At 41.7% G+C, this 27,243-nt stretch overlaps 1 protein-coding gene across 15 annotated transcripts in view; it reads right to left on the reverse strand.

The window, feature by feature from the left end:
- TNRC6B (trinucleotide repeat containing adaptor 6B) overlaps positions 1-27,243 on the reverse strand; it is a 95,900-nt gene that overhangs the window by 16,050 nt on the left and 52,607 nt on the right. For 11 of the 15 annotated variants that reach the window (XM_028746130.2, XM_077934936.1, XM_077934937.1 and 8 more), the window contains 9 exons: positions 21,543-21,564; positions 20,958-21,305; positions 16,436-18,760; positions 14,284-14,439; positions 11,076-11,254; positions 8,921-8,995; positions 7,755-7,800; positions 5,631-5,779; positions 64-231 (listed from right to left, as the gene is read on the reverse strand). In XM_028746130.2, coding sequence (XP_028601963.2) covers positions 64-231; positions 5,631-5,779; positions 7,755-7,800; positions 8,921-8,995; positions 11,076-11,254; positions 14,284-14,439; positions 16,436-18,760; positions 20,958-21,305; positions 21,543-21,564 — 3,468 coding nt within the window. The remainder of the gene's footprint in view (positions 1-63; positions 232-5,630; positions 5,780-7,754; positions 7,801-8,920; positions 8,996-11,075; positions 11,255-14,283; positions 14,440-16,435; positions 18,761-20,957; positions 21,306-21,542; positions 21,565-27,243) is intronic. The other 4 variants (XM_077934944.1, XM_028746143.2, XM_077934943.1 and 1 more) reach the window with 3 other exon arrangements.

The following is a 27,243-nucleotide window of genomic DNA, read 5'->3' on the forward strand; positions in this document are numbered from 1 at the left end:
TGACAAGGATTAACTATAGGATGCAGCCAAGAAGTAATATAAGCAAGAATGTGACCTCCTTACTTGTCTAGCAGCGAAGTTTTGGGGGTTGAGCCCTGAGCCGATTGCCCCAAGGCAGACGGGTAGTGTGGAACCAGAGGGAGAAAGCTTGTAGTTGGGAGAAGGGGAGAAGGGAGAGCAGGGAGCCTCATCCCCAAGGCACCCATCTTGATTGGAGAAAGGCAAAGTCAGCTGAAGAAATAAGTAGCCAATCAGCAGGAGTTGGTTAGTGAAGCAACAGAATGCAAGAAGAGAGAGAGTGACCATGAATGACCAAGATTATGCAAAATTAGTATGATTTTAACCATTAAAAGGATATGTTCCAACAAAGTACACTACTTACTTTGGAAATATGGACTAAAAGGAGACAAGTCAGAACAATCAATTCAATACTTAAAAACCTTTACCCATAGCTAATGCTGCCCTGCTTGTGGAAGTGATAATCTTCAATAAAAGAGATGCAATATTTCTATTTGCTGACAAAATTTTATTTCTTTTCAGGAGATCTACAACTGAGTAACACCTAGAGCAGATGAGGCAAGCAGAAGAATTCAGGCAGGTGAAGAATAAAGAAATCTCATCAGAATAATATCTCGGTTCTTGGGCAATTTAAAGATCTTCCATCCAGTACATTATTATAAGCACTACTTGACTGACACTAGTATGTCCATCTTTCTTACAAAGCAAGAGAATGAACATCCTCGCATGGAATATTTTGTTACCAAAAGTTCTTTAGAACCAAACACAAAAAATAAACACTGACTGATTCATTTTCTCAGGTTAACGTCCTTATCTGTCTCTGGTGCACAGTGTCAGCCAGCAAGGTCAGTGTAGAATGGCTGAAATTCCTCACTCCCTGATCAGAAGAGAAAGACTGACAGCCCAGGAAGATGGAGGGAGTTTTGGTGAAGCGCTGTTGTTTTCAGCTTGAGGTTGACACTGGCTACTCTGGACAATACAATTCCCTACTGCCTATGTGAGAATCAAGCCATATTTAAGACAGCTTAGGGCTAACTTAGCTTCTGTTTCATGTAAGTGCTATTTATGTAAATGCAAAAATATGAAATAGCCATCAAAGTCCCCTCTTTGAGACCTAACTCTGGGGTGGGGTTCCCTGAATGCTCCTCATTTCTAGAAATTATATTTCTGAGATATTCTGCTTCAGCTACCTCTATAATAGCCATTGGCTTTGTCATTCTCCAAAAAACAAATAATACAGAAACTTAGTGGTGACAAACAGGGCTTCTGAATTTGACTGTGTTCTTTACAAGCACGGCTAGGTACAGAAAAAAACTCCACTATTTCAACAGCCATAGACCAGGCCAAACAGCAGACAAAAACCAAGAAAAGTAGTCTACAAGGGTGCTCCAAATTTTTAAAGTTGTATACCTGATGCAATACTTGAACACTGAAATTCTTGCCTGCTCACACTAGAAGACTTTAGGGATGACTCTGAGCAAATTTATTTTGTGTAAGATTGTATAGGGATAGAATTTTGAAGGGTCCTTCAGCATTAATAACCTGATACACTTGGTTCTATGGCAACTGCAATTTTGGTTGGAATCCTATCAAAAGGAAATGGATCAGGTACCTTCTTTCTGTGGGTAAATTCCTAGCTTTAGGTGATGTCAAAGAAACAGAGGTCTGAGATCTTCTCTTCTTTTAAGTAATTAAACAGAGGACATTATGGTTTTGTTATGTCAGGACCAAACCTACCAGAAGCCAGAAAAGAACAACACTAGGTACCATCTTAACTTGAGGATCTGGCACTGGTAAAAAGTGTATTACAATGCTGGGTTGATTATTTCTTGTAGTATTACGAAATGACCCAGTTTGAAATCACTCCCATAAGTGATTAAGTGTTAAGTAAATGAGATACATCTTCTGGCATTAAAAAGCAGAGCAGATACCTTGGGTGGAGGGGGTCCATTGCAAATGGTTACAAAAATAACCAAGTTCTGAAATAATTTGATGGCTCTGAAGTTTCTTACTTGTGTTGACTAGAAGTATGTTTCTTGATTCCAAATGACACATGTCTTAATTCAGAGGAATTGGAAGCAGGACTTTTTAAAAGTTTAACTCTGTCCCAGTATGAGATGGCTCAGTTTGTAGAGTGTGAGACTCTTATAGGGTCATGGGTTCAGCCCCAAGTTGGGCAAAATATTCCTGCATTGCAGGAGGCTAGATTAGATGACCCTTGTGGTCCCTTCCAACTCTACAATTCTATGATTCTAATGAATCTTTAGGGGAATATATTGACCAGCAGTCCAGGTTCCAAATAAATCCATACTGTGTTTTTTCTAACCCACTGTGCACTGAGGGTATGGTTGTAGCAATGAGTGTCTGATCCTCAAATCTGTCACCAAAATGAAGCTGAAATTTGGATGGAACTTCTTTGAGAATATGCAAGTTGATTCTCCTCTAATTCAGTAAGTTCAGGGTCTCAGGAAATAGGCGTATACTGCATTGTGAATTCCAACAGGGTAAAAACAGACAAAGGAACCATAGTTGAGGTCATGGCCTAGAACTGGAACAGCAGCCAGAATTCTGACAGAGATAAAAGGTACCGGCCAGGTTGAGCAAACTAGTGGCACAGGAAATGAGCTGAAATCTCAATGGCAAGCCTGAATCTGACAGCCAGGAAACTCTGGAATACAAGGTCCTTGAGCTGGAAATGGAAAGAGCAGCCCCAAGCTGCAGTCCCCAGAGGAACCAGGGCCTGACTCATTCTCCTTAGTCCAGAGGTTTTCAACCTTTTTGAGTCTACAGCTCCCTTGACCAACTACATTCTTTCTGCGGCACCCCTGTGGGGCTCAGGAACGCAGTTATGTCACCCCTTGCCTGAAGAGCTGGCAGCCTCTCACCCTTTTTCAAACACCCTCCTTTGTGGAGTGTTCTCTTAGCTTCCTCTCCTCTCCATTCTTCTTGGGAATCCTCCAGGTAGCCGCAGCCACCCCTGGTCTGTGAGGCACTTCAGCTCCTGGTAACCAGCACCCCCTGGCTAACCCAGCGGCACCATTTGCCTGGGATGCTTGTAGCCAGGGCTGCTGCAACAAACAGCTGTGCAAGCCTTTGGGAGGCAGAGATGCAAGAGGGCTTCAGAGGGAGGGAGGGAGGGAGGGAGGGAGGGAGGGAGGGAGGGAGGGAGGGAGGGAGGGAGGGAAGGAAAGAGGGACAGAAGCCTGTGTTGCCCGCGGCACCCCTGACCATCATTTGAGGCATCCCAGGGTGCCACGGCGCACTGTTTGAAAACCAGTCTTTCAGACCAACACAAGCAGAACATCTGATGGGAGCATATGGAGGGGTGATGGGGTGCTTGGCTCAAGGGCTGCCTCTATAAGGCTCTTCAGTCCTCTGCCAAGTAGGTAGCGCATGGGAGGGGTAATCAGGGCCAGGATATATATGTGAGGGCTTGGTTAAAACTGAGACTCCATGAGAACAAGCGATCAGCTCTCAGTGACTTGAGCAGGATCCTGACAACTCTGCATCTTATTGCTGTTATTGTTGATCTACATGTATGCTTAATGCCTGCCTTGTAGTGCCTTTTACTTCCCAATGTTTATGCTCTTAGATCTTGATCACAGGTTGGGACTCCACCTGACCTGCTGTCTCCATCATCTTCAGATTACTGATTTATGTGTCCTGTGGAATCTGCTTCCTCATAACATGAACTATTGAAGATAAGACTGCCTTCAAAAAATTGAGGTCTTACCCAAAAGTAGAGAACAAAAAGGAACACAAACTTTGGCAAACAGACAATAAAGAGATGGTAAAAAAGAATTTGAGGAGCACAATGTTAAAAGTACAAAGACAAACAACAATAAGTTCTTTAAATACATTAGTAGCAGGAGATCATCTAAAGAGATGGTTGGACCCTTGGATGACAAGAGAGTCAAATGTGTGCAAAAGCAGGATGAGAATATTGTGGCAAAGTTAAATGAATTATTTGCATCTGTCTTCACAATGGAAGATACAGGACAGAGTCCAATGCTGCAACTAACTTTTGCAGGAGGAAAGTCTGAGGAACTTAGGCAGATAGTGGTGATGAGAGATGAAATTGTAGGCCTAATAGACAAAATAAAAACTGACAAATCACTGGGTCCACATGGCATCCACCTGAGAGTTCTCAAATAACTCAAATGGGAAATTGCAGATCTTCTAGCAAAAATATGTAACTTATTCCTCAGATAAGTTTTCATACCAGAGGACTGGAAAGTAACTAATTCAACACCAATCCTGGAAATTACAGGCCAGTTATCTTAACTATGTCCCAGAAAAACTGGTGGAAAGAATTGTTAAACATAAAATAATCAAGAATATGGAATAATAAGTCTCGTTGAAGTTGAATAAGCATAGTTTCTGGAACGCCAAGTCCTTTCTCACAAAACTATTAGAATGTTTTGAGTGTGTCAACAAACATATAGACAGAGGTGATCCAGCTGACCGTGCACTTGGACTTTCAATTTCACCCCGAAAAGGTACCTCATCTAAGACTCCTAAGCTTAGCAGTCATGGAATAAGAGAGGTCCTCATTTGGATCAGGAATTGTTTAAGTAGCAGGAAGCAGAATGGGAATAAATGGACAGTTCTTCAAATTAAGAAATGCAGGAAGTGGATCAGTATTGGGACCTGCGCTTTTTGCCCTGTTCATAAATGATCTAGAGTTAGGGGTAATCAATGATGTGGCCACATTGGCAGAAGATACTAAATTGTTCAGGGTCATTAAAAAGACAAAAAGGACCTCTACGAGCTGAGTGAACAGACTGTAAAAAAGCAAATGCAATTCTGTGTTAACAAGTATAAAGTGATGCATGTTGGGTGAAAACCTTAATTTCACATACACACCCATGGGGTCTGAACTGGGAATGACTGACTAGGAATGAGACCTTGGGATCATAGTGGATAGCAGGATGAAGAGGTTGACTCAGTGTTTGGCAGCTTAGGTTCAGGCTATCTGAAAGACCATATTGCCTCATATGAACCTGATGGGGCTCGCCATTAAGATTTCAGCCCCGTGTCAGTCACCCTCACAAGCATGCTTTGTGGGAATGAAGGAAAGGGCCTTCTCAGTCGCTTATCCCAGACTCCTGAGCTCCCTTCCTAGAGAAGTGAGGCTGACTTCCCCCTTGCTGTCCTTCTGCTGGCAGGTGAAGACAGTTCTATTTCAACAGGCCTTTGGGAACCAACTATTTTTTGAGGAAAGGGCTCTTGCATGTATTAAAAGTATTGTCTCATCATGGTTGTACTTTTTAATTTGGCACTCAAGTCTTAGCAAAACCATCCAGTAACTTTTAGGGGCAAATGTTGGAAATGTACAATACATTCAGAATAAAAAAATAATGTTTTTTTCATACAAACACATGAGTGAGGAATCTCCTGAAGTGGTTTTCCAGAACAGTAATAATTACTCCAAAGATCACCCATGTGCTCAGTTCACCCCATTTCTTCTCATTTGCCCCAAACAAGCATTTTTTTCTCCTCAAAGTCTCATAATAAAACAATGTCTTTAAGTTGCAATGCTGAAATCTGATGGGATGTTAAAATTACATCTGGAATAAGCGGCAGATTTTTACAAGCAAAATGTGTCTCACCTTTTCAAAGTAAGGCCCACTATCTGGGGCTCCCATGTCTTTGGAATTAGGAGGACGAAAACCTGGCCGACTTTTTCTCATAATGTCATTAAAATCCCCGAGATTCATCCCTCGTTTATCCACATCAAATTTCTTATCTTGGAGACCACCTGAAAGGAAAAAGTGGAAAGTGGAAGCATTCATACGAGTGGCTGTTATAAGTTTGAAGCAATACTTCATAAATTACTAAATGAAGTATTTTCCACTTATACTCATATACTACAATAACTACAAAAATTCCTTAGCGGCCTTATTACAAATGTATTAAATACATTTTAGCCTACCCTTCATCATATGATCTAATGTTCAGCTATAAGAATTCCTATAAAATCAAAGGAGCAGCTAAGCACAGATTATGTCTTTGCAAAGACCCAGGCAAACAAGTAGGCCTTTACCTGCTGCTGAAACACCAGACATATTGGTGCCAGTTATACTTCCAAGGCAATGGCATTCCATAACCATGGGGGGTGGGGGTGGGTGGGACCACAGAATATACTTGTCCTGATGGTGGGATGTGCAGGGAGGGCCTAGTTCCTAGATAAAGGGACAATGATTACTGTATTTACTCGAATCTAATGCTCACTTTTTTGGCCAAATTACGTTGCAAAAATTAAGGTGCACATTAGATTTGATGGAACATTTACATTTGCCAGAAAATCATTTTTTTTGGTTTCAAGGTTTTGAAAATTGAGGTGCACATTAGATTCAATGGCAAATAAAAGAAGCCTGAATCCTGACATACACACACACCTAACTACGTACCTGCTGTTTGTAGGTGCGTTCACCTACCCAATTCCCAGACCCAAGAACCAGGGCTTCTATCTTGTCAGGATTCAGCCTTCTTTTATTTTCCCCTATTGCTGCCTCTAGACACTGGTCTAGCACATAGCCTCACCTGACTTGAAATGATAATGAGAAACAGAGCTGGATATCATCAGCATACTGCTGACACTGCAATCATGCTGGGAAACATCATTTTCTGAATACGTCCCCCAGTGGCTACAAATAGACATTAAAGCACATGAGGGGCAAGATGGAACTTTGCTGGACCCCAATGCCTGCATGGGGCTATGCAGAAGTCCTCCATAACTACTTTCTAGAATGAGTTCTGACAATTTAGGTAAGTTATCAGTCTGTTTCTCCTTCAAGTGGTTATAATTTTACAGAGCTCTGTCACGACAATCTTCTCTAAGAAGGGGAAGCTTCATTTAGTTTAGCTGTTGACAGAAATAAGACAATGATTCCACCCACTCACACAAGCAACATCCTAAAAGCATCACTACCTGGCAGTCCTGCTGATCTTGAGGCTGGTACTCAGCAGGAGAGAAACATCAGCTGTGGTTTACTGACTGCCTTTCAGGCCACAGACCCTCTTCCCAAGACCCTGGAGGACCCTGAATACCGTCTGTGCTAGCTAGTATAGAGAAGGTAGATGGGGGAGGCCAGCAAACCCAACTGCACATCACTGCCTTACAGCCCAGCTGACTGTGAGGCTTGTATTTGTTAAATGGGAAATATTAATTTATGTTGTTGTAATTTTGCTTGTTTACCTTAAGATAAGAGTTTTTTAGTTGTTTATGGGTCCCATTTATATACAAATTGTTTATATTGTTTTTCTGTTTATTTTCATTTGCTCACCACTCTGGTAATGAAAACGTTCAATGAAGAGTGGGCTATAAATACTGTAAAAAACCACACACCAAAAAACCTCCCTTCATACTACCACTAAGCAAATCTGTTTTTCTCTCTCCACAGTAGGTCTTTGACATTTTCTCTAGAAGTCCATGAATCATTATGTACTATTCAACAGAATGAAACCCAGTTATCACAAACGGACTTTGTGCAAGGACGGTCTGTTTATTAATGCACTCAGTAACCAGACTTAGACCCTTCTCATTATCCTAGCTCAAACTTTCATTCTTTCATTGTCATCAGCTACACACCAAATTATATAAAAGGTCCTAAAGCTGTTCTAAAATCATTTTGCAAAAGGCCACATACTGCTTTATTATACTGTTTTCAAAGCCAAGCACTTCAGCCTCATGAACCAAATCAGTTTTTCTTATTGCCATATTAGGTACACACCTACTGATAAGTCCATTTTACTGCCCGGAGTGTCTTCAGTTTGATTCTGGAAAAGAAAGAGAAAAAACACTAGAAAGTATTATGTTGTTCAATATAAAATCCAGTATTTTTTTTGGGGGGGGGCATGCATTTTATAAATTAAAGAGGTGAATTGGCAGGCTTAAAAATAGCATACTGAACTAACCTTGAACATAGCCTTTTCTAAATGCTGATGGTGATGTGTGTCCAAAAATACAGCCAGAAATGTATGAACCAATAGCACAGAAAAACAGAGAGAAAAATAGCTGGGCAGCTGCTCTCGACACAAACCTCTCTATCCTGACATTTCTGTGGTCAAGGGATTATATTCTGAGAACAGCAGCCAGAATGTTACTTCATCCTCAAGATGCATCTAGTCTTAAAATGTGCTGCCAAGTAATTCTTGTGTTGGCAGTATGGGACAGGATGTTCCCGTAACGCTGGAAAGGTGCAACTATTTAACCCAGTGAGCTGGAGTTTGGATTGACATGGTATTTGCTACCAAACCCTGGGTGACTCTCAGGAGTAACGTAAGCATTATCACAGCACTACAATAGCTTCCCCCCTAATTGGCTATTAAAAAAAAAAAAAGCCATATGCCAAGCAGTGTGTTCTCTAATTCCCCACCCCCCCGCCCATAAAGTCCAGCACAGAAACTTGACTGTGCTCTCCTCAGACACTTACAGTAGTTTAGAATGTATACATAATACACTCAGTGTTTGAGCTAAATTTATATTACACACTGCTTTCAACTGGATTGCACCTATAAAACACTATCTAAATAACTAAATAATTGAGGATCTCAGGCCAAATTTAACTATCTGATTTCACTAGCGGAAGCCAGTGCAAAGGTTCCCACAAATCCTTTCTGGAGGGTTGGGCAATGTCCCAGAGAAGCCCATAGGTGGAGAAAAGATATTGCTCCATCAGTGCAAGCATTTCTGCTTGCCCAACAGAACTATCTCCTTAGTGTTTTATTGAATTCCACCCTGTATCTCATCCAGAAGGCAAAAGCTTCCCAGCTTGGTCACCTGTAGACAATACTTATTCATGGAGGTGCCTAGGACAGATAGCTGTTTGTAGTCTGTGAAATACGGGTCAGTAAACAGTTTATATAAAACATAATTATGACATTTTAAAAGCCTTACTAGCAATCCCATATTTGACATCTGATCAGATAAAGAATTCATCCACGAATCACTGCTTCCTCCTTTTAACGAACACTAAAGCAAAGAAAAAATTTATCAGTTTATTTCACCATGTAGTGACTAAGAACGAAAGCTTAAAAAAGCAATTCCCTGGTTCAAGTATCAAATGTCATAAATAAACCCAGTAAGCTTTAGACATGCTGCTCAAGCCTTGGTTCTCTCTTCTTTAGTGCAAGGGCCTACCTTACAGTGGGGGCTGGTTAGGAAGGTTTATTGAAATACTAAGCAGATTTACCAAATACTGTTACTATTATTCCTTGGAAACTTAAGGTATACATAATTTAGGAAATGGAACAGATGATAAATTGCTGCAAGCTCTTCAATCTCTTTAACAGGTTTATTCTGTTAGCATAATGTCAGCAGAGCCAAAGAAATATCAGAACCCATTATTTGAAGTAATTCACTAAGAAATAACTCCATGAAATACAAACTTAAAGGATTAGAACAATTTAAAACCCCAAGGAAGGAAACAAAAAGACAGCAATCCCTGCATTTACTGGTTGGCATGATTCCTTTAACTTTAGCACTGAAACACAGAATATCACACTAGTCAGGCCCATAAACCATCTATCAGCTGAACAGTACACTTAGGGTTGTATCCAATGCTGTGCAAGCACAGCTCCACCTATACAACAGGACTTCTGCTTCCTCTCTTCAACATCATCAAAATCTACTGAGGGTCCCCCAAGCCTGCAGAGCTGATTTTGAGGTCACATGAGGGGCTGAAGGGACAGGAGAGGAAAAAGAAGCACAATTGTCCACACAGAAGTCTGTGGCGTAAGTAGAGCTGCAGCATTGGATCCAACCCCTCATATTCAAAGATGAACATATCTGTCTAACAACATAAAATTTATTATGTATATATATATATTTATTTATTTAGTACACTTATCCTGCCTTTCTACCATCATGGAACTGAATACAGTGTACAAGGGGTTCAGTAGCTGACCAGACACAGAGCTGCTTAAGTTTCAGCAAGGTGGCTGCAAAATGTGCCCTCAGATCATGCCCTGGGGTATTAACTTGTGTAGTGAAACAACTGCAATCTCCAATCTCCATGCAGTAAAAAAAGGGAGAGTTACCTACAGCAATTTCCACATGTTTCCTAATGTAGGAAATTCATCACATTTGAAGAAACTCAAAATAAATTCAGCTTATCTTCTTTAAAAAGCTACAATTTCATTATTTTCTTACTTTAAAAAGTTGTTAGGTAGCTCTTTCAGCTTTGTAGGTGTCTATTTCTGGTACCTTCTGAAAGTGAACTAAGACATGCAGGGGAGAATTGGGCTAGTTTTTGTCCTTGATATGTCCATTGTTTTATGCTTTTGCTAAAAAGTGATAAAAGTGTTTTTGCCACTGAAATTATCTCTGATTTTAAGCTTTCAGTTACTTACAGCTGAAGAAACAAATGTTCCCAGGTGATGCATGTAATTAATACTATACCAGCCTTCCCCAACATGATGCCATCCAGATCCTTTGGACTGTCACTCTATTCCCCTTACCACTGGCTTTGTGGTTGACACTGATGGGAGGTGCAGTTCCAAGCATCTGAAGGTATTAGACTAGAGAAGGCTGTACTGCACTGAAACCAGTTTTTAGTTGGGCAACCCATTAAGGATGTCAACACACTTAACTCCCCATCTTACTCCAGACCTACTTCACCTTCCTTGGTAATAAAAAATAAAAAATGGCTGCATGACTGATGTCAGCAAGTGAAATAAACAACATAGGGCATTTTCTGCCAAAATGCGCACACTGATTGAAAAGTATCCATGCCTGAAGACTTTTGCAAACCCCAAAAGATACAAACGATGATGTGTTGTATTCAACAGTAAAACCAGTGAAACTGCATTCAGTAGTAAAGCCTGCTTATGGGCTTCCCAAGAGCATCTGCTTAGCCACTGTGAGAACAGGATGCTGAACTAGATGACTTGATTCAGCAGGGCTATTCTTAAGTTAAGCAGTCATTACACGTGCCATCATTCAATACCAACAGATGCACATAATTAAGATTATTTATTGCTAGCGGTTACGCTAAAAGGTTTGATGTTTCATGTATCTAGTGAAATATTGCACCAGATAAGCATTTTCTCACCTTAATCTGTGGTTTCTTTCCTCCTTGTCCCCAGCTTGTTGAATTATGGGAGGAACTGCTTCCCTGAGAGCCTGCTGTGTTCCAGACTCCTCCTTCCTCCTCTTCTTCCCAGCTGGAATGCCTTGTTCCTGATACTGGCCCATCATTGTCCCCCCAACCATCTTGAGGTGGTTTGGAACCTTCGATGGGGAGGAAAACATTGTCAAAAGCTAATCACAATTATTAACTCGCTTGACTTTATTATACCACATGGCAAAATCAAGGGATTACAGCAGAGAACCTCAACCTTTATGGCCCTGGGGCACATTTGCAAGTTTAAGAAACTACTGTCAACACAAAAAATGCCTATGTTATAGAAGAAGAAATGACAATGGTCAGAACCTTACTCCCCAAATAGGAAGAACACCTACACACCACAAAACAAAACATGAACATACGGGCAATGCCCTCAAAAAAGGCAAAAAAATCAGAAGATTGTGAAGGGCAGGCAGCCTTAGTGAGCCCATGGGAGCCACAATGGAGACAGCAAAGTTATTCCCCCTACTTCAGTATTTGCTGAGAAGTTAAGTCTCCTTGTATTCAACGAGTTAATTCAAAGATGTGTGCATGTTTTCTGATTTGGAATGAAGGAGATGAACAAAAAGACACCAAATATCACAAGACATAGGTTTGGGTGTTAATGAACAGAAATAGTTTTCAGTTCATATTCTACAGCAGGAATTATAAAAACTGTGCTGTTTTTTTCAAGTAAAATATTCCTTTAGCTGCATTATCAAGGGGAACCTCTTTTCTACAGAAATGTAATACTACATGAAAGGAGAATGGTCAGAAGCTGGCAAGTAGCCACAAAGAAACCCTAGAACAGGGGTGAACAACATGGTTCCCTCCAGATACTGCTTGGAAGTCCAATAATATCTGAACAGCACCATGTTGCCTGCATCTGCACTAGAAAACTGCCCTTACTACTAGTGACTAGATATCAAGGTAATGGCTAATTTGCAGTCTAATTCTGCTTAATGTCGTGCAAGTACAGGGGTACGATACTGGCACTGTAACTTTTAAAAGCCCCCAATAGTATTACTGTATTAATAATTTCATCCACTAGAGATTTCTTTTATACTACACTTGTCTTAAAGCTTAAACTTTTGTGTTCCATTTAATGCACTAATGTGGATTCAAAATTCTGTAAGATGCCCTTTAACAGCAAACTTAAAATACAACACTAAGCTGATACGTAACCCTAAAAGTTCAGCTTCCTAGAGTTGGAAAAACTCACCTATATATATGCACAAAATAAAATTTGTAACTTCTGACCACCAAGGGCATTACTTTTCAAGAAACCATAAAGGGGTAGTTGTCATGCTCCCCTCACTTTCTCACATTTAACAATATAGCCTTTAGACTCTGTTTTAGTGAGATCTGTATTTTGTTGAAAACTTTGTTCTATCAACCAATATGACTTCCTGTTTATCTATTTTGTAGAAAAGCATATTTAGGCGGCAATTCTAGTTGCCTAAAAGCCCCATTTAATTCAACAGGGGTTTCTCCCTGGGGTTAAGATTGTAGTTTTAGTTGTTGAAGAGCATGGAGTCTTAGAACTGAAGGAAGAAGATAGTCAATCATGTTTCAATCTGACCTACCACTGTCCAGATAGAACTTTTATCTAAGATAGTAAAAAACATGCAAACACTCCTCCTGGTAAGTAAATGTATCAACTCTAAACCAAATGCGTTTTCTGCAACTGGTTTGCTAATGAAAGGATCTAAATATCTTTTACCCCTTCCCTAATGCTGGTACACTAAGGTCACTAACAAAGTGCATTAGAATAATAGGTTTCAACTAGCCCACCATGCTAGCAGAAGCCAGCACAAGGACTCTTGCTAAGGGTCTTTCCCCCCATCTCCTCCCCATGCCTCCTTCAATTCCGCCTCTGGAGGGTTGGGCGAATCCCCAGAACACTGAGCATGGAGGGGAGACAGTTCCTTCAGGCAGGCAAAAATGATTGTGTTAATGAAACAATATCCTTAGTGCTACGTTGAATTCAATCCAGTAATTCTAACGTAGCAAATAATTTTATACCTGTACACTATAAATTAGTAGGAGTGAGGCCACCTATATTAATAACTACTGTATTGGCCTGAATATAAGCCGCACCCAAAATAAGCCGCATCTTTATAATGGGGGGGGGGGGGCCCAGATAGCCAAATATAAGCTGCTCCATTCCTCACTTCTCCTGGTTGCATACTTTGGGGGGGGGGAGCCATGCTGCGTTCCTGGTGGCCCTTCCCCTTCCTTGCTCTCTCCCTTCCCAGCCTTGGGAGCTGGTGCACGGGGCGGGTGCTGCTTTGCTGCGCCCCTGGTGCTGGGTGCCCCATGCTCCTGGCTGCATACCATAAGGTTGAGAATATAAGCCACACTTTAACTTTTCACGGTCGGAATTTGGGCGGAAAGTGAGGCTTATATTCAGGCCAATACGGTAATCTGAAGTAGTTGCTTTGGTTTAGAGATACACCTGGATTACTGCCATTTTCCAATTCCTAACCACATAACCCTCCAACAGAATTATTACTGTGCTATTTTCAATAATCTGATCAGGCAGATAAACGCATTAACATGGAGTAAGTATATTAGACTTTGTTATATCGGAATGGTAATTATTATCAAACACATGTAAGATTCACAGCAGAAGAATAGAGTGCCTACATCAGAGATGGGGAATCTGTGATCCTCCAGATACTGCTAGACTACAACTCCCATCATCAATGACTGTTAGTCATCATGATGGCTGGGGCTGATGGGAGTCTAACTGAAATCTGGAGGTCCAGAGATTCCCACCCCTGCACTACATGCTTCTTGACCATTTAATGACGCAAACAGCCTAGTCCACTCTGATGAATACTGATATTTTACCTTGCCTCTGTTATCTACCTTATAAGGGACCAGGGAGTTTCAATTAGTGACTAATTACCTTGTGTTAGATTGACAAGGGAGGGGGTCCTCCATTGCTTCCTTGCCTACCATGCCATCTTTGCCCAAGATATAGTACTAATCCAATCAGGTGTGTAAAAATTTCCTCTATTACCATGCTAGGGCTGAAATAAACACCAGACATGGGCGAAGCACCATACCCTCATTCAGAAACCTATTTGTTTTTTTTATCTAAAAGTACATAAAATTGTTACAGAAATGGCAACTGGCAAGTACTCACTAGGTTTTATGGCATTTGGTGCAGTGGAGGGTCCATTTCCCCAACCTGTAGAAGCCCCTGTATCATCAGCTTCACCCCATCCAGGGCTGGTTTCATTTGGTTCACCCCAAGCAGCTGTACCATTATCTGGAGCAGGAGGTGTGCTTTTGTTCCAGACTTCATATAGAAAGAGTTTTCATTATGCACTTTTAATGAATTGAAGTTGCTTTCTGACATTTAGCACAGCATCAACTGAGAAAAATCTACATATTTCTATACTGCTGACCCCATTCTGTCATACTTTAGTGTTTGTTCTGACTCTTACACCACATGATTCTTAGTGTAAAAGAAAAACACACAAACAGTGTGATAATGTAGTATTATTGTACTAAAATGAGAGTCTGACCCTATCCGCAAAACAAGCTCTGTCAATAATTAGATGTTCTATATGCGAAGGCAAAGACTTTAAGCAAATGTTTTTAAAATATACCTGAATGAGGTCAGAAAAACGATAATATAAGAGGAAAATCACGTTACATTGCAATGTAACAAACTGTATATGCAGACATCTGCCGTTTGCTAGGGTCTGCAATAGTTGAAAGTAAGAGAAACTGGGTGAGGGGAGGTGACTGGCAAGGAAGGATAAGCACTCCCTTTGATTTTGTGATGCACATCACCCTTCCCAACACAGAAGGGGGCCTGGGTGCTTTGCTACACCTAACTGCAGTTGAACATTCAACAAAAAAATGGCTTTTTACATAATGCTGCTGAATTACATTGTCACTTCTAGGGAAAGCAAAGTAATTCAAGAAAAATTGGATAATTTGAATCATTAACTAATCCTATTTGTTACTTTAAAACAGAGGTAGGGAATATGTTTGCCCTGGCAGGCCAAATCTTGATCTCCCTCAATTCCAACTTTGACAGGTAAGCAAGACCATCCACTGGTAAATCATCTGATGTCATAACCAGGTGATCGTTGAATGTTTTGGAAGTGCTATGTGAAGAGTTTTGCAATTTCTGTGTTCAGCGCCTCCCAAGCACTTTGCAACAGCCCCCTCTGACAATGTCCCATAACTATCTGCCCCACTGGTGGGGTAGTTGGGTATGGCTTGGATAAAACATCCTGGTGGGCCAAATGGAGAGATAGGGCAAGTCAAATTTGGCATGCGGGCCAAAGATTCCCTACCCCTACCGTAAATTAACTGCTGGCCCAATGCTGCCTGTAGATGAAGTTATATATTTCTACTGAAGAAACAAGGATGCAAACTGACTCACAAAAACCACCATTACTGGTAATGATGCATCTTGAGAGACGAGTCCCCTTACCCACAATCCAAAGATAATAGTGTACAGCAACAGACTGCATATACCAGTCAGCTTTGAAAGCACCAATCACCAGCTGGATAAGAGAGCTGAATTCAATACCCACAGACCCTTCACCACCATTCCCCAAGACAGTGATTAGGATGAGGCTCCAATTCAGCACTAGAATAGTACATGTGGTCCTGGAGGTTAAACAATGGGATCCAGCTATGGGAATCATGCACAAAGTTCCTGGTTCAGCAGGAAATACACATATACAGGTTGAGTCTTTTAAAAGAGGCCTTGTGGAACTTGTGTACTCTGTATCCACAGGTCCTCTTTTAAAGGACTCACCCTGTAGAAGCCTTCTACTGTTCACAGATCCCCTTGATAGTAACAAGTGGATGTCTTAATTCAAAATTTTAGTGATAGTAAGCTGGTAGCTTGCAAAAACACCCTTTTAGGCCATAGCTTCAGCAGGTGTATTTGCACATATACACACACATTCAGCTTAAGTAATAGGATCAAGACTGCACATGGATGGGATCCTTGTGGTGACATACAGATGAAGTTTCAAGCACCACTGGCCGCAGATTGTTCTGTGTTAACACTATTCCCCCTTTCACAAGTTAAACACATTGGGGCTCCCCTCTCCCAGTTCCCTTACACAGCAAACAGCCCTACTTGTGAACAGTGAACATTTCACATGAAGCCATAATTAAACAGACACCTCTTTGATATATGAAGTTGTCTCCCCAAAATTTCAAATGACACAGACCTAGCTACAGAATGCAGGTACCCTCTCACCATATTTAGATCTGCGTTTACTAGTTTGCATTACAGTGAAGAAGGCAAATAAAAAGAATACCTGAGGGTGCTACTTTGCTGGGCCTTGGAGTTGGCAGATTCTGTTCTCGTGAAGCTTGTCCACCTTGTGAGTTCTTGTCCCACAGGTTCACATTCTTGTAGTTGTAACTGCTGGGATCTCCCCACGCTGAGGTGCCATCATCAATATCCATTTTTCGACTAATTGATTGGGGGGATGGTTCTTCCCAGCCACTGGGTTCCTCATCCTTTGAGGCAGTTGGCTGTGGCCCACTGTTCCAGTTAGGATTGGGTGACCTCCCATTTCCTGGAGGCTGTGGTGGTGGTGGGCCCCAGGAGCCAGGTGCTTCTGACTGCGGATGGTGTTGCTGTTGCTGATTATTCCAGGAATTGGCTTGCCTACCAGAATCATTCCATGCTGGAGTTCTTTTATTATTATCCCACCCTCCTTTTGAGGAACAGTTTGTATTTGCACCATTACCCCAAGTCCCAATCTCATTTTGACCAGCTTCACCCCAGCCTGACATCGACTTGTTTCCTGAACTTTCCCAGTTACTATTTTTTGTTTGGTCAACTTCCTCTCCCCAGCCATTCTTTCCAGAAGACCACCCTTGATTAGGTGGCCGTCCATTCCACCCTGGGTCTTTGTTGGAATTCTCATTCCAAGATGTTGTCACCTTTTCTTCTTGTCTTCCTCCTCCCCAATTAGAACAATTGTTCTTGAAATCATTCCATCCTCCAGTGTTTTTGGGCTCTTTCCACTCTGTCGGAGTAGAGAGTTCACCCCATCCAGACTTGATTTGATTGCTTTGGCTGGGTGCATCTCCCCAGCCCCCTGAGCTCTTTGTCTGAATGGCAGAACTCTCCCACCCCTCAGTTCCTTTATCAGTCTTTCCCTCTGCCCTTGGCATCTCTTCTATGTCCCAAACAGTATCTTGCTTGATTTGAGTTTGACCCCAGCCAGTATTTGAAAGCACTCGGGGATCCAAATCAGTCCTGCTCAACAAAGTTTGCAAGACTGCTTGGCAATCAGGATGTGTAGGCCTATATGATCGACGTCCAGAATTGTGACTGTCACTACTTCCTGCTTTATGGTTGCTTCCAGTGCTTTGACCTCCAACCTCACTTCCTGTAGAGCTGGAAGATCTACCCCAACAGGGAGCCTGGGAATTGCCTTGGTTTTCAGGAAGGGGGTGGCCCTTTTGATTGTCCCATGCTCCAGTGCTAGAATTTGGTTGGTTTGGACCACTCCATTCTCCAATCTTCAATTCATCAGACCCAGACGGCTGTTTCCATTCTCCCTGAGACACCCCTGATGTCATTTTGTTCCCTTCACTCCATTTGTTTTCACCAGAGTGTTGAGGGCCAATGGTCCAAGACCCATCACCCGTAGACCTGTTACTGTTATCCCAAGAATCGTTTCGTGACCCATTCGATTTTTGAACAGAAGCTCCCTTCCACGAGTCCTCCCTATCCTTTCCATTGTTCCCATGATTTCCAGAATTGCTTTGACCAGAGACACTGTCCATTCCAGAAGGCCCCCTAACTGTACCCCAAGACCCAACACTCCCAGTCTTTCTCTCTCCAGTGCTTTGTGAAGGGGCATCAGTGTTCCTGGAGGGGTTCCCAAAGCCCATTTCAAAGGACATTCCCTTATTCTCCATTGGGTTTGGTGAACTTAAGTTCAAGGAGTTAGTGTTTCCATTTTTTGGTCCATCAGTGTTGTGAATTTGAGCCTGTTCTCTGCCAGAGACAAAGTTAACACCCGCATTTTCCATCTTTGACTGCTGTTCCCTAGATGTCTGACCTGCTGTACTAATCTGTGCATTGGAGCCACCATTATCAGATTCTGAAGTCCCTTTCCTTGAATTGCCCTCCTGAATTAGTGCTGGCCAAGCAGATGGGTTGCTATTTGGGTTGAAATTGCTGAAGCCAGAACTGGGGCCAATTCTGTCCTGCCCACTCAAGTTCCTCCAGCTTGCTGGACCACTATTACTCTCTGCTGCAGGATTGGAAGATTGAACAGATTTAGCTTTAGGGTCAGATTTCCAGGCCCCAAGATTACATTCGTTACCAGAGCTTCCAGACTGGCACTGGTTTTTTCCTTTTCCTTTGTTACTAGTGGTGCTTCCTGGCAGAGTGCTCTTCTCCAAGCCAGGGTTCGAGGCACTGTTGTTGTCTGTGGTGTTCTCGGAAGAAGACTCAGTATCTTTGCTGGCAATACAAGGCCACTCTTCCATGTCAGACCTGTCTACAATCACCGCGTCCCAGACGTGAGTTGGGTTGGCATTGGTGCTGTTGGAGGAGGCTCCAGGACCCCAAGTGGAATTTGCATAATTTGAAGAAGCACCACCTCCAGTTGTTGAATCTAAAAGAATGAAACTTATTCACAATTATGCATAAACACATGGAGAACAATAAACAGCACATACCAGTTATTTGTATTATTCTGAATTTTAAAGTATTCACAAGCCATCATTTATACTTTAAAGTATGACATTCACAATCACAAAATCTATGGTGCCCACTAACTGAGATGACTTTTTAAAAGAATTTAACAAATTCATGGCCTAAATGGCACCTGGATGTTCAGAGGCAGTATATGGCTTTGAATTCCAATCAATAGGGACAGACAATGGGAAGGCTTCAGTCTTCAGGCCTGCTTGTAGGTTTTCCAGAGGCATGGAGCTAGTCCAATGCTGAACTAGGTAGACCTTGGCTTGATCAAGAAGGGCTACATTAATGTTCTTAACAATGTCACATTTAATTTTGTATGCGTTATGTGCCATACTCAGTAAGGAAGAGTACCATATCAGGCCAAATAAAATACCTCCTAGTCCTGCAAATTGATAACTGGGCCATCATCAATTGTACCAATTAACTTTCAAGGTTAGCTTGTGAGAGATGTGCAAATTTGATGAAAAAACAAAATAACAGTACTTGTTTAGAGTTCCCCCAAAGATAACATATTTTGCAGATAAAAATAATAATCCTTAAAACATTTACATTCAGTTACCCTTTAAACACACTGAGGATCTGTTCACTTGGTACCTTCTGGGGAGAAATTTCAGCCCATCTCAAGTCTTGAGCATGCAAGCCTCTCTCTCCAAGGTAAAAGGGCAATGAAAAACTAGGTTTACCATAGATATCTGAAAGCAGTATAATAACTGCCTTCTAGAACCAATATCCATCTCATCCAGCTTTCTGTGTCTGAAGAATTAGCTAGTTATCTTTGGGAAGCAAAGGGCAAACATGCTGCTCTTTCCTTGTTTATTCCTAGTATCCAATATTTAATTTGGAAGAGTGCATCTTATTATTTTAAAAGTCATGTGCATTTCTGAAAAAACTGCTTCTGCTTCTGCTTGGGGGCAGTTTGTGATTTATATGACTAAACAACCTAATGGTTGACACAGTCCCACTACATTTATTTGGCAACATTCATTAATATTTGGTATGCTTGGTAAAAATACGGAAGATATATTTATATAATTCATTCTTTTAGACTTTCTATTATTATTTTCTTAGCTTGTAATTTTATTCTTCCTGTTTTTATGACTGTTTTTAAGTACAGATAGGATGAACCTTCAGAATCAGCAGCTTGCTGAAATCTGCACTTTGGAACTTTCTTCTTTATTAGTGCCACTTACTTTTAAGGAAAGGGCTAGTGCTGTGATGTTTTTATTGTATGTGATCTTTAATGTGTATATATTTTAATTCTACTAATACTTTTAAAACAAAATATTATAAAAAGATATTTAAGGCAGACTGTGAACATGTTTTTCTTTTTCTTTTTGCTATCATGGCTACCACCTGTTGAGGCCTGAACGCCATGAACCTAGCATCTTGTAGTTGTGAATTCTATGCTAATTAATTGCATGTGCTATTTTGAAGTACCTCCTTTTGTCAGACCTAAATGTTCTGGTAACCAATTTTAATCAGGAGAAGCAAACTTCCATTATAATTAAAGAAAAATTACTTTATACATATTTGTCACCGTTCATCATTTTGTAAAAAATTGTAACACTCGCCTTCATTAGACTCCAAATTCATTAGACTATCCACATATAAGGAAGGTGCCCAGAGTTTAAGGATTTTAATTTCCCTTTTTCTATTCCTACAACATCACTTTTTAAGATGGGCTAACTCCCTATCTACCCAATCAAAAACTGTCTTGAAACAATTCAGGAGGGTGTTGTTGTTGGCACCCGGCTGTCTCAACAGACAATGGAGTGTGCCTCTGGGGGTTATCAGCACTGAAGCGACCTCCCCGGGGCGCAAGCCTGGGCAGTGTGTACGGAGGTCCTGGGCTGCCCAGACAACAATACCCCCCACCCTCAGCCTTGCTGATGTGGTCTAAAGGAAAGCAGAGCAATACATTTGGCACCAGCTTGGCTGCAGGAGTTGCCAGGAGGCTTACCATCCAACAGTCTTAGGAACTTCACTCTGGATTTGTGTAGGGTTTACTCCTTAGCTTTTTCTTGAAGATAATTTGGCAAGAAAATAGAGGTTTAGGATCACATAACGTCGAACTCAAACCCAAAGGGAAATAACAAAAGCTTTCCTACCTGTTGCAGTCCCACTGTCACATGGCAGCAGCACTCCTGTTGTTACTAGTTGTGCGTTGTTTGGATTTACTCCAGGTGCTGGAGAAGGAGGTGGCGCTACTCCACTCCCAAGGAGCATACAAGATGGCGGAGGGGGCTGCCCACGTTTCAGTAACACTTTGTGGTCCTGCTGGCAACGGAATCGCGGCGGCACCTCCCGAGGCATGTAGCGGGCGGCGCTTGGCGGTTGACCGTTCGGCACTGCCACCCTTTTGGCATTGTTGCCACCATTGACTGGTGGCGATGGAGAGCTGCCAATTGGGCTGGCGGTCACTGGTTGGCTTAAACTTGGTTTCGTCGCTTCGGGCACTACAACAAAACATGTAAATTGGTGTTCTGAATTGTTTTGCAAGCTGAACAATATGAAAGGCTATATTTAAAATTATTTATGAAAAAACATTTTTAGTATTAAAATATATTTCATGCCCTGATCCTATGAAGCTATTAAGGGTAGAAGAACTTTGTTTTAAGAAAGAAGTGGAAAATGATCTGCTCAAAGACCAAAAAAACTTATTGTAAATTTTAGAAAAATTAAAAGTCTTTTACCTTTGGTTTTTTGATCTGTGACCTGTAAGTGAAATGAGAAGAATAAATAAAAATAGCCTTATTAACGTTAACTAAGTTAAGCCTGTGTTAAAGGTAAGCTGTGTTACGTTTAGGCATATTTGTATATGCCTAAACGTAACCTGTTTAGGCATATACAAATATTAAAATGGTCAAACAACTTGTCTTTTTCAGTATTTATACATTTTGTTTAGCAAAAGATTCTTCCTCCTTTTCAAATATCTAGGCATTTCTTTCATTTTGCAAGTAAACAGATAAAAGAAAACTGATACTAATGTATGTACTAGAACCCAGATAACAGGAATATTTGACACAAGATAGGCAAGAAAATTTACTTTGTCTAACAACTGAAGTGTTTGCTCAACAGGACTGTAAGAAATAGCTAAGGGTAAAGGTAAAGGACCACTGGATGGTTAAGTTCAGTCAAAGGCAACTATGGAGTGCGGCGCTCATCCCACTTCAGGCCGAGGAAGTGGGTGTTTGTCCACAGACAGCTTTCCGGGTCATGTGGCCATCATTACTAAACCGCTTCTGTTGCAATGGAACACAGTGACGGAAGCCAGGGCACACGGAAACACCATTTTCCTCCTTCCATAGCGGTACGTATTTATCTACTTGCACTGGTGTGCTTTCGAACTGCTAGGTTGGCAGAAGCTGGGACAAAGCTCACCCCAGCACGCGAATTCAAAGAGCCGACCTCCCGATTGGCAAGTTGAAGAGACTCAGTGGTTTAGATCACAGCGCCACCCACCTCCCCCGTTCTAAGAAACAGAGCATCTTAAAGCACAAGCCTATTTTCTTCCCAGTAACAGATTATCTGAAGAACCACTGCTTTAACAAATTTCAAGTAAGTAAACATGTGCAAGGATACAGATTCTTATACAAGGCAACATAACACCTGAAGGGGCTACCTCAATGCAGCATATACGCCACGGCTTTCCAACACTGAATGGTCACAAGTGAAAAAACATTGGAATTCTAGCACTATTAGATTTCCAACAACTCAACAAATGTTGCAGGGACAAACTGTGCTGAAAGTCTCACTAGGGTAAACACAATGCCACTAAAAGCTTTTCAGTAAGTCAAACCAATGTGAATAAAATGCTTAGAAAACAAGACTCTGAATACAATTATTCAAGATTTCTACGACTAGGAAGTTTCCTTAAACTCTGTGTTATTAAACACATTTATATAAACTTCGAACCTTTTGGTAAAGAACACTTTACACAACTAAGTAAAAAAAATTTTTGAGTTTTAACTATCTCTTCTTAAAATAATTGTGGTTGGTGCAGTGTTGCAGTATAGTAGAATGTGAGTTTATTGTTTGCACCAACCTAGCCAAATCTCTCTTGTAAAATAAACACACATGCAAACAGTGGTGGAGCTTCATGCTCCGGCATTGGGGGCGGAGAGCAGGCGGGGCGTGGTTGGTGCATGTCCCAGGAGGCGCGGTGTGCCGCCTGCGGGGGCGTGGTGCCCAGCGTGCGCACGCAGGGGGAGCCACAATGGCACCCCATCAGGATCAGGTTGCCAGGGGCAGTGTGCTCCCCCCGCACCCCTCTTCCTCCGCCAGTGCATGCAAAACACCTCTTTTCTCATGTCCATCATTCCAACTGAGAAAAACACAGTGTAATTCACCTTATTATTTGATACAGGACTGCCCACAAACAACTCTGCCTGATTTATGTTAGTAATGGGGCTTAAACGAGTTAGCAAAAGATCACGGCTATAGGACCCTGTTTTTTAATGAGTGCTTCCTGTTTATTTACCATTCAAGAAGCAGGCCCTAAAAGGCTGCAAGCAGACATGAGCTCCAAATCCAGAAATAAAAACCCTTTGAGAGGCCAATTTGAGCACAAGTATTGAAGAGAACACACAGGTTCCAGTCATCGCTCCTCAAATAGCTCAAGACGAAGGCTCCTCCCCTCTGGTGGGTTAAGCAGGATGCTTTAAGATGCTCCCTGGAGGAGGAGCAATCCTGATCTCCCCAGACTGGCCCTGTCTCACAAGTGAACAATCGTGGTTCTCCTGAGCTCACAAAGCGCTCAGTTTTGGCCGATGCATAAATCTGTATTTTATTTTTGCTTTTATTTTATTTATTTTTACTGGAAACCCATTCACATCTTTGTGCTGCCCCAACTCCAACCCACCAACTGTGTTTGCTTAACGGGAAAGTGGGGGTGGGGGTGGGAAGGCCTCAGTCAAGACAGGGCATAAGGGGCCAAGCAGTCAAGAGAAAAACTCAGTAACATCAGGAGAGCCACAAGAGTGGTGGGAAGAAATTGTGCAGCAGTAACTGATGTGTGCCTGCCCTAGACGCTGGCACGTTGTTGTTGTTGTTGTTGTTGTTGTTTTAATTTAACAGAGTCACAGGAGAGTGGTTGGGGCAGAGTGTGCCAATCCAACTGAGAAGCCAACACATTGTCCTCTCCAATAGTGGGAGAAATTGTCCAAAAGAGGATACAGGCAAGCAGCACCCTCCCTGCACTTTCCTACCCAAGGCAGGAGGGACTGCAAGCTCACATTACGATGGCTGTAAGGGCATCTACTCACTCAGGAGGGAGGACTTCAGAAGAGAGGGAGACCCCAGACAAGAGTAGGCAGGCAAATGCTGCTAACCCTGATGCTGTGGCCATGTTCTTACCAGGGGAGTATGATTTGTTGATTCTTAACCTGGGTTGGGGGCATAGTGGCTCAGGAGGCACTGAGTTAAGACTCTCACTACTGTCCTGTCCGTCCCCCGTCAATTCCACGGGTTTTTGGTTTAAAAGGAGGGGGGAGACTAAGGGGGGACATGACTGTCATTCATAAAATTATTAACTAGACAGTGAAAAATGGAAAGAATGTCATCTTTCTTATAACACTAATTTTGGGAGGTTACTTACCACTGACTGGGAATAGATTATGGGCAGACAATAAGAAGGGCTTTACACAAAGTACAGGTTACATGGAATTCACTGTCATAATACATAGAGATGGCCAGTGGCTTAGATGTCTTTATGCATTTGTCTAATCCCTTTCTAGAGGAAAATTATATGGAAGCTATCAGTCATGACCCTGAAAATCAGTTTTGGGGGGGTGTGTGTGTGAAGGAGGGAAGCCTGTATTTAAGTTGATCAAATGGTATAGTATGTACTGTTAAGGAATACTGTTATAGAATACTGTTAAGGACTGTTGAGGAAAGGTGGTGAGAAGGGGTGTTTTGCAGCTGTTTGATTATTATTTAAAAATAAAGATAAGCAAAGATATTGTGGGAAAGCTTTTATTCCATCGCCCCAGTAGCTGCGCAAACTCGGTTGGTGAAGAAGATCCAACATAAAGAATCAAGATGCCATTTCCCAAGGCTGACAACAGAATCAGTACCTGTATCCTCTGTGTTGTATTTTCATAGGATTGGGAGTAGGGCTGGGGGGAATGATCCAGTACCACCAAGACACTCAGGAAAGTGACTCACTAAGTTACTGAAAAGTTTCTATTACTTCTATGACTTAAGGTGCCTTTGACAGCTGCCATAATGGAAGCTCTGATTCTGATCTGTTATCTCTGAAGACTTAAGGTACCACGCGATAAATACGCAATAATGGTATGAAGCTTCTATAGCCCATTTTCAACACTGCATACATGGAGTACTGTACCTATGGACCAGCAAGCTAACATCTGTAAAGAGCCACAGTATAAAGCACTGATGTAGAAGGCCAGTGAGCAGCAAAAAAGATGGTTTGTTATTACACTATAATGGGAACACCCTGCCCCGCTTGTGCCTCCAGGTGACAGTGCTTAGAAATCACCTCCTGTCTCTGCAGTCATCTCAAAGAGAATGGGTTGGTGCTAAATCGATGTTCTGTCTCTCCTGGCTCATCAAGAAGATCTAGATCAAAAAGATGGGTGGTTTTTCAGGCAGTATTGAATATTCCTGCCTACGTCAAACTTCACATTTAATAGGTCTGAGGAATTAAGAGCTAGTTTTTTGTATACAGTAAACCAGAAAGAGCAACATAAAAAGATGTAAAAATGCCATCAATTTTTACTTTAAAGGTCTTTGCTCATCCGAACTTAAGAGGCCCTGTTCAAATATACATCATTAGCCACAACAAATCTTTATGAGTGCTTTTCTAAGGCTGAAGATTCCATTGTTCTGACGTATCACGTCCTGGGGAAGTAGACCAACAAGAGGAGAAAAAGCCTCAACAATTTTTAGATGCTGATGCTTGAAGAGATACATCATCTAAGGCCCATTTTTTGTGTGCCCCCTCCAGAAGAGGTCTGGAGGGTAGCAACACAAGAATGGGTCTTTTCTAAGGGTGGTTTCCCATTTGTGGAATATGCTCCCCAAGGAAACTCACCTGGCACCTTCTTTACAAATCTTTAGGTGCCAGATGGAAATGTTTCTCTAAAACCAGCCCTCTGGCTGATTAAACGTTCTATGGCCTTTTAAATGTGTCTTTGGAATTACTGGTTTGTTTGGTTTTTATGTATTTTGTGTTCTCATTTTGCATTTTTATGTTATGAAGCACCCTGTGATCTTCAGATGAAGGACCGTATACTATATAAATTTAAACAGTAATAGTAATAATACAGCATGGGAGAGTGACGAGTGTGTTCAAATCCCCACTCATCCATGAAGTTCACTAAATTATGTTGTGCTAGCCTCACAGGGTTAATGTAAGGATAAAATTAAGGGTGGGGGGGGGGCGGGCAGAGTTGTGTATGCCACCTTGAGCTTCTTGGAAGAAAGTGCCCTAGAATCTTTCCGAAATTGCTTATGCAAAGTTAACTTCCATCACGCTAACCTTTTATAGTTATTTGAGACTGTTAACTAGTATATAGATAGAGGTGATCCAGCTGACATTATGAACTTTGACTTTCAAAAGGCTTTTGACAAAGTACTTCACAAATACTTTCAGGTACGTTTAGCAATCATGAACAAGAAGCAAGGTCCTCTTATGGATCAGTAACTGACAAGAAACATGAAGCAGAAAGATGGAAATGTGGAAAATCGAGTCCTCCAAGAATAAGTACTGAGACATGTGTTATTTAACTTGATCATAGTCTACAGCTAGGGACAAGCAGTGAGGTAATCATTTTTGCTGGTGTTACTAAATTGTTGAAGGTGATTAAAACAAAAAGGATTGTGAAGATCTCTAAAAGTTATTGCCATACTGGGTGAATGGGCAGTAAAATGCCAAATACGTTTCAATGTAGGCAACTGTAAAGTGATGCAAAAAAATATGAATTTCACATGTATGTTCATGCAGTGTTGGTGACTGATCAGAAACAAGACCTATGGGTCATAATGGAGAACTCGATGAAGAAGCTAACTCTGTGTGTGCCAGCTGTGAAAATGGTTAATTCTATGCTAGGAATCATCAGAAAAGTGGTCGAAAACCAAAGTGTCAATATCATACTACCATTATCCAAATCTATAGTGTGACTGCATTTGGAATACAGTGGTACCTCGGGTTACGAACTTAATTCGTTCCGGAGGTCCGTTCTTAACCTGAGGTGTGCTTTCGCTAATGGGGCCTCCTGCTGCTGCCGGCGCGCGATTTCCGTTCTCATCCTGGGGCAAAATTCTCAACCCAAAGTACTACTTCCAGACTAGCAGAGTTTGTAACCCAAAGTGTTTGAAACCCAAAGCATTTGCAACCCGAGGTACCACTGTACTGTGTACCATTCTGGGTCA

Source organism: Podarcis muralis, chromosome 10 (assembly GCF_964188315.1).
Source record: "Podarcis muralis chromosome 10, rPodMur119.hap1.1, whole genome shotgun sequence".
Classification (NCBI taxonomy): Eukaryota; Metazoa; Chordata; class Lepidosauria; order Squamata; family Lacertidae; genus Podarcis; species Podarcis muralis.